This window comes from Carassius auratus, chromosome 3 (genome assembly GCF_003368295.1).
Source record: "Carassius auratus strain Wakin chromosome 3, ASM336829v1, whole genome shotgun sequence".
Classification (NCBI taxonomy): Eukaryota; Metazoa; Chordata; class Actinopteri; order Cypriniformes; family Cyprinidae; genus Carassius; species Carassius auratus.
In genome coordinates, this window is record NC_039245.1 from 9931712 (window position 1) to 9939595 (window position 7884).

Consider the following 7884-nt stretch of genomic DNA (forward strand, 5'->3'; position numbering starts at 1 on the left):
CACGCCCACTCGAACAGTGAACGATTCATCGGACAAGCGATTGATTGGTTAATTTCGGGCCGGACGGCCAATCAGGCTGCACCATTGGGCGTTTAGCAAGGCGCCTCGAACCACATTAAGGGCGGAAATTGACACGAATGTGCAATGTGTACCGACTTGTGAAAGTGTCGATTTCTAAAAATGGTCACAATTATTTATATTTTGCCAGACAAGCAAACAATCATTGCTAGCCATACTGCACGCAATCTGGTCACATATGCAGGTCATATTGCAATATTTAGAGTCTTTAGTTCATAATAACTTTAATCACTTATAAATAAATTATTATCAGAAAACAACATAATCATTTCACAAAATACTGTTCACATTTGATAACCAAAGACTGAATCGTTAATCAAGATGCACAAATTCAGAGGCTTTCTCAAAGCCAGGCAGCACGTTCCTGTCTTTTGGACAAGAGTCATTTCAAATTAAATCAGCTCCATATCTAATGCTCCACGTCAGATAAAATCTGAGTATTTCAGTTGAATCAATTGGCCTTTACAAAGGGCACTGGCTGTTGCTAATGCACTGTTTGGCTCCTCTGTCATCATTTAATGGGTTTGAAAGGCTCTAGCCAAGAGACATGACTCATCCTGAATTCACAAAACCTACAGAACAGGCTTTAAATAGAAACATAACCATTGATCACTGGATGTCAACAGTGTTTGCAGAAGCAAGTTTCCGATAAGTCAGTTTGGAGACCACAAGTTTACCAGCGTGGCATAGAGCAGGGTGGTATATTTATTTGTGACAGGAATAAAAACAAGTCTGTGAGGGTTAAACAATGCGTTCAGTGGATTGTTGTTTAATAACTTGTCCATTATCAAGATGACGGGGAAAAAAATCAGTAGGCAGAATTATGTTAAAATTAATTGGGTTTCTGACTTTTATACTGTGTGTGCAATTATTAAGTCTGTACAAGAAGTCACTGCGGTTTTTACCTAATGGGGTCATATCGGGATCATAGGGATGTGGGTGGGATAGCCATGTAATGCAAAGTAATGCCACAACTTACACTTCTGTGTTCAGATCACCTTTTCTCCTGACAAAATCAGTGTAATAGCATTATAGCAATATTTCCATCCTCTAAATGCAAGTTTTTCCATATTTAAAGCTTGCCTAAAGCACTGGTGACTTAATGTGCCTATGCGAGTCGTGAAATTATGAAAATAAATCTAGAAATTATTGGATTGCTGGATTTCATATCAGTAGGGGTCGAGGCATTAAAAGCAACGAGCTGTTTTATGGATGGTAACACTTGTCCATTTTTTAAACACACACACACAAGCTACATATTTAGAGAAACAAGACTTGGCAGGAAATGATTGCCTGATATGCTGACAGAAGGTAAGTCTTGCATGTCAAAGAGAGAAAAATATATGTGGGAGGGATTATTTATACCAAAACAAAACCAACATATTTTTGGCTCTCTACCTGGTCAACTTTCTAGCTCTTGAGCTACAGCAGGATGACTGGTGGGCTCCATCTAGATTAGGAGTGCCCAAACTCCATCCTGGAGGGCCAGTGTCCTGCAGAGTTTAGAGGCACTCTGATCTAGATTCTAGAAGCTTTTTAGTGGAGACAATCGCCACCTACTGGCAAAAGCAGGACACTGAGGGAGCTATGAATAGGAAGAGGCTTATGCTGTCAATAATAAAGAGGTTGAATACTCATGATCTACTTAAAACTATGGTTACTTCCCCTGCACTTTAAAGAATTATATTTCCCATGAAACCAGAAACTGGCTCTGATAAGGAACCAAACTTCAGCTGCAGTTACACATTTGCAAGTTTGGGCAAGAATTCCCTTATAGCAAGAACAGAAAGCCAGGGTTATGAGAGCAAAGCACATTCTTTATTAAGTGTACAAAAACAAATGAAAAACAAGGTAATTGCAAAAAATTAGTGCCTTGATGTCAGAGACCTATGAGAAGCATGGCTTCGGCAATCTAGAAACCTACAGGAGAGGAAGGCATCAGATAGATGCCGGTCACAGTATTTAGAGTGAATATTATTATTTAATTTTTTTTTGTGAAAATTGATATGAATGAGAGACAGAGAGAAAGTTTACTATCACACTTGAAACTACTGGTTTATGAAAGCGCTGATTGTACAGATTATGAAGAGAAGTACAGGCATGTCTCATCCAATGTGACGGGCTGCAAATTCAGCAAATAAAGGGCTCTCCAATGGTCTGACCAACACGGTGTAAACGATAAGTGTAGGACAGAACACTACTTCATACACATACAGACACACACACATTTTAGCCTAAAAACATGGCAGAGATGTTTCGATGCATTTGATAAAAACAAAAACCTTGGTGAATTTTTACGCGATTATGAGAGAGATTAACAATGTCTTTTTGGGGGGGGGGGGGGGCAAAAGGCATGCAAACACACACACACACACACACACACACACAACAGATCACTATCGGTAAGATTATAACAACAGTGAAGCATGAATTCTTGGAAATTATCAGCTCCACAAAGGCTGAAGAAAGAGAGGGAATCCCCCCCCCCCCCCCCCCCAAAAAAAATACAAACTAAACTAACAAATTTATACTCTATACCAAAACTTCCTCTGATGAAGGTTCAAGATGTCCCATTTCATGAAATTTAACATCTAAAATGTAAATCTAGAAGGCAAACCTTTTAAAAATACAGCTTCAAATGGAATTTGAAACTCTGCACCTAAACTAATCAACAAGAACTGAGCTGGAACGGAGTATAAATCAGTTAATCAAACCAGTAAAGTTGTGCTAAATCTAAGTGTCACGTGTGAGGAAGACCGATCGTGAATGTACCTGTGTAAAGGGAACAGGGATGGGGTGGCGGCCAAAAAGCCATGCGAACTAGCACCTAACGCAGAGTGAACTTTCCAGCAGAGTGATCCATGACCTTAAGGCAGATACTAAGGCCTCTGAGCTTGTGTTGCCAGGCAAAAGGAAAAAAGGCACCAGCTAAGAGACAGCCGGGAGCCAGCAGGCCACTTTGGAATGTCTGGTCTCACACTACCTGCTAAATCATCCCAAGCCATCCCTGTGCACACACTAAAGCTGCAAAACATACACACAATCCACCTACACACATGCAAAATCACAACATCATCCTCAGCCAATTGAGGGCCGGAGCCCTTAGGAAAAATGTCTCCTCCTCCTTCCCCCCTCTCTGCTCCTCCTCCTCCTCCTCGCTTTGGCTCACAGAATGGTGCACTTTTTCTTTTTCTTTTCTCCATCCTTTTTGCCCTGGTCGCTGGTGGTGGGCTTGTCCTCAGAGAAGCTAGAGAAGTTGGTGTCTGCAGTAATCGGTTCCCTCAGGGTGAGGAACCAGCGGCCCTCGCTCAGGTAGGACAAAGTACCCAAGTCCATCTCGACCTGGGTTCCCTCCTTGCCCTCTTTCTGCAGAGCCAGGATCTCCAGCAAATCCAAACCGGTCTGAACCGCCTCCACGCCTGCCGCGCAGCCTAAAGTGACATGGGCACGGCTACCCGCTGGAAGAGCCTCTACACTGGGCAAGAGGGTAGGGGCGACCCCTTCTTTGTCCGCTCCCTCGGGCCACAGCTTCATCTGGGTTTCCGTCAAAGCCACACGGGCCCCAAATGTACGAGGGGTCACTATGAGAGCAGTGACGGAAAGCTCATCAGATTTGGCTAGTGATTCCTTGACCACCTGGAAAACAAAATATGGCCAAACACTTACTGTATTAATATTTTGGTTTTGTTAACATTAGTTAATACATTAGGTCTCATGAACTACCAATACATTTTTTTTAAGCATTTATTAATCTAAATTCACATGTTTTTATTATTGATTTGCTATATATATATATATATAAAAATGCAAAATATGTTTGTTGGATGTCATTATATTAATTTGCGCACTTTGATTTAGTTTGCTTTATCATTTTGTGAAAATGTAATATTTAGGTGGTGGCTTTAAATAAGCCCTTATGGGATTTCTGCTTCTCCCTGCACTGTATAAAAAAAATAGTCTTGAAATTTCATTCATATATATTTTTAAATTGTGCAAAATAAAGTAGTTTATTAATATTTATTATTTATTATAGGTTCATTTTAGTTTCCACATATGCTAATAGATTAACATTTCATGTTTTATAAATTAACATTTATAATTAACAAACAATAATTAATTAACATTAAAACAGATTATTGACATCATTTGTATTTGGTTATGTCAGCATGGCAAGAAAAGGGTCAAATCAGCTACAAAAGGTAAATAAACATTAAAAACAAGATAAAGAATAGACAAAAAGCTAAGAATTAACAGAAGATGATAATTATAAACCCATTTAAGATTTTTTTTCAGGCTATATAAAAAAAAGTTTATTGTAAGTTAATGATCATGGATTGTTTAATTTAAATGTAAAGTGTTATTAATATAGCACGTTTCAGACACTTAAAGGAAAAATTTGCCAAGCATCACTAACAATTTCAGTGAATATAACAAATTAGATACTATAAAGTACTGGCAGATATTGGTAATATTCAATTATAAGTATTGTTCTGAATATCAACATAATGATGACTGGTTTTCAACTGTAAAATTACATACCAGTATGTAATATTTTACACTGGAAAATAAGATATATTTTATATATCTTATAAGAATAAGATTTTTTTTTGCCAGAATATTAGTTATTAACGGCAATTATTGTATTATAATCAAGCAGGGATCTTATTCCAAAACAGATCTGAGCACATATATTTGCACTACATGTTATGACACATCTAAGAAATGTGCTTGTGTGGAAAACTAACCTGTAGCTCTGCATACGCTTTAGCCCCCTCCGTTTTCCCATAATCACAGAACTTTGTAGTGCAGTGGAGAGGCAGTGGGTTCTGGAAATACTGCTCAAGATCCACTGCTTTCTCCGCCTCACCAGTAACTGAAAAAAAATTGAAATTGAAAAAAAATCAGCACTACAAACACACCAACTCTGAGGAGAACCACGAGTCTATTTGTTTACACCGTCCACTCACATTCACTGATGTGTTCTTTGAAGGCCTCTAAAGTGTCCAGCGTCTTGAGAAAATCCATGGTCGCACACTTAATTCGTTCCTCTTCCTCTGGAAGCAGGAACCAGCCAAAGAACAAAGGCAGCTCTGGCTCTTTCGGCTTGGTTTCGGCCGCTTTTGGAGGATCCGCCTCTGGTTGTACCTTCTCCTCTCCTCCTTCTGTCTTGGTCTCCTCACCTTCATCAGATTCTTTGGGCTTGGCTTCATTCACAGCAGCGGGTTTGGACTCGGCCTCTTTGGCAGACTCCTCCTCTTTCTTAGGCTCTGCTTCTTTCACAGCTTCTTGCTCCTGTTTCTCAGGTTCGGAATTCACTTGAACCTGTGGCTCCGCAGACGACGACTTCGGTTCTGGCTCAGGAGGTTTCTCAGAAGACTCGGCAGCCGGGCTTTCCTCAGGAGATTTTTCCAGAGCCACCTCGGGTTCAGATGGTTTAGCGGGAGGCACTTCGGAGCCTGTCGTTTTCTCCATTTCTGGCAATTCCCCAGCAGGATGCTCCGTCTCTGGGGTCTTCTCGGGTTCAGGGGCCGCTTTTGGAGGATCTGCTGGCTCCGAAGGTGCCACCTCTTCAGACCCAGGCTCCGATTTCTCCTCTTGTTGCACCGCCACTTCCTGTGTCTCAGCGACAGTCTCTGGAACTTCCTGATTCTGTTCGGCTTCCATTGCTACACAGCAGGCCGCTTCTGATAAACAAGGTATATTTGGCAAGAGTTAGTGTTGTGAGTGTTAAGGGATTATGCTGTACATTAGACAAAGTGTGAGAACTGCATGCAAATGTGAACGAGGGGTTAAAGGACAGGCAGCTCCAGGAACGCTTGGTAAAGATTAACAGAAACTATCCACCTGAACATGGCAGTTAAAACGACCACTTCTTCAGACCCTTCACAGCACATATGCTCTTGGAAACTTCAATTTTACTACCCACAACTGCATATTTTAGTTTTACAACCTCTGTAGTGTACGGCGTCCAGCTCTTGTCCTTTCGAGCAAATCTGAAAACCACTGCTCTGTTCAGACCAATGCACATTCAGATTCAATTGAAATAAAACACCACTGTGCATTTCTAGTGAAATCGGAGTAGGCATCAGACTGCCAATGCATGAGCTGCTTTTTCTCTGGCCTACACATTACTCCTTCGCTTTTTATCCACATTTTGTAGAAGCTCTTCTTTTTCTTTTTTATATAAGTAAACCACAGAAACTGTATGCTGGAAGTCGTCGGTTTTAATGATACTTCATATTGCTGTCTCTGTTAGATTTCAGAGTAATAAGCAGAAGTAAAGCTGTAGCCCAGATGATTAGATTGCGTTTTCGAGACATCAGATGTCAAATGACTTGCTTTCATTGTGAAACCAGTTGTCATCATCACCTTCTGGCCAAAATACATCTGTTCCCCATTTTATAAAGCTATGCAAATCTTCACAGCTTAATCAAATGGCAAACAAACCTTCATATCAGCCAGCCGACACATTCACAGCTGATGGGTTCAAAAGGCACCTTTGCAACACACTGCCACTAAATGTTAACTTCTCTATGCAGTGGCCGGATTTTAGACCAACAAAGCTTTAATTTCACCATTAAAACATTTTTTTAATGGACACGGTCCAGGTTCTGATGAAAGCATGTGAAAAGCAGTTTTACAGGAGCCCAGCAGTGAGTCGTGAGACACGAACACCTGCACTTCATTTGGGCCACTTCTTTGTGGCCGTGTCTTAATATCAAGTGTGCTGCCTGCTTTGAGAGCATTTATGGGAAGCAAACGCTTTCCGAGTCATTTCGATGTGTCTGAAGCCCTTTTGCTTTCCAGTAGGCAGCTATAAGATTTTGACACGCAGCCTTTGTGCGACCAAATTAGATTCATCCACGCCACCTAATCTAAGCAAGACAAAGAAAACCCGAGACGCCCAACAGATTCACTCAGACAGAAGCAACACATCAAGCGGAGGTCACGCGTTACACGCACATAACGGTACTTGGTTGAACGACATTGCGCACACGAATCTAGACAACTTAGTGGAAAAAATGTGCGGCGATTTAAAAGTAACGTGGATTACACTTAATCAAATGAATGTCTAAATCTACAAAAGCTCGTAAACTAATGTGACCAAATGAGCGGATCCAGTTAATAAGCGGTTACAATGCAAAGCCACGGATTCGGGGAGTGGCAGTGCCCAGCCACGCTGCATGCAGACAAAACAAATCAGCGTGGCGATGCCTAGCGGAGCTGGGACAGAAAGCATATGCCAGAAACACCAGTCATTTCTTACATATAAAATCTTTGTTTTCGATCAAGTTTTTGATTAGGATAATCAAACGTACTTGGTTGGCAGTACGATCTAACAAGATTAAAACGTGACAAAGTCCAGCTGGAATGCAACTCACTTGATTTCTACGTTGGCAGATCTATGAAAAGCTGTCACCGTTTCCTTAGGCTGAAGGTTCAAAGCACCGTACAGACAAATTCCACGTTTCTCCAGAGCGCTGCGCAGAAATCCCCGCCTGGCCGAGCACTAGCAACAATCAGGAAACAAAACGGAAACCACTGGTGCACGAGAGCGCGGACACGGAAGGGAGAGGCAACAGAGGCAAATTTTAAGCGCGCTCCCGCCTCGATGTGCACGTCAGCGAGCGGATTTATTATTATTATTTTTTTACATCATACTGCTCAAGATTATGTCTTAATAATCATGTGGTTTAATTACTCCATTAATACAGTTCAGCCTCACATGTAATTTAATATCTTTAGTATCAATGATTAATGTTAATCTTAAATTTTAAAACTATAAATCCCTTATGCTAGCACAGC

The 7884-nt window shown here is 41.0% G+C and overlaps 1 protein-coding gene across 1 annotated transcript; it reads right to left on the reverse strand.

Moving 5' to 3' along the window:
* Positions 1–1874: 1874 nt before the first annotated feature.
* Positions 1875–7643, reverse strand: LOC113047371 (2',3'-cyclic-nucleotide 3'-phosphodiesterase). Its single transcript, XM_026208731.1, has 4 exons — positions 7461–7643; positions 5046–5762; positions 4824–4951; positions 1875–3714 (listed from the first exon to the last, which is right to left on the reverse strand). Exons 2-4 carry the CDS (start codon positions 5740–5742, stop codon positions 3244–3246), a joined length of 1296 nt encoding a protein of 431 aa, XP_026064516.1. The 5' UTR covers positions 5743–5762; positions 7461–7643; the 3' UTR covers positions 1875–3243.
* Positions 7644–7884: the final 241 nt, after the last annotated feature.

Excerpts from the sequence above, each read along its gene's own strand:
- LOC113047371 (XM_026208731.1), bottom strand. The coding sequence starts at position 5,742 with ATGGAAGCCGAACAGAATCAGGAAGTTCCAGAGACTGTCGCTGAGACA. Across the intron at positions 4,952-5,045 it reads CAAAGAACACATCAGTGAAT|TTACTGGTGAGGCGGAGAAA; the intron begins GTGAGTGGACGG and ends ATTTTTTTTCAG. Across the intron at positions 3,715-4,823 it reads AAGCGTATGCAGAGCTACAG|GTGGTCAAGGAATCACTAGC; the intron begins GTTAGTTTTCCA and ends TTTGTTTTCCAG.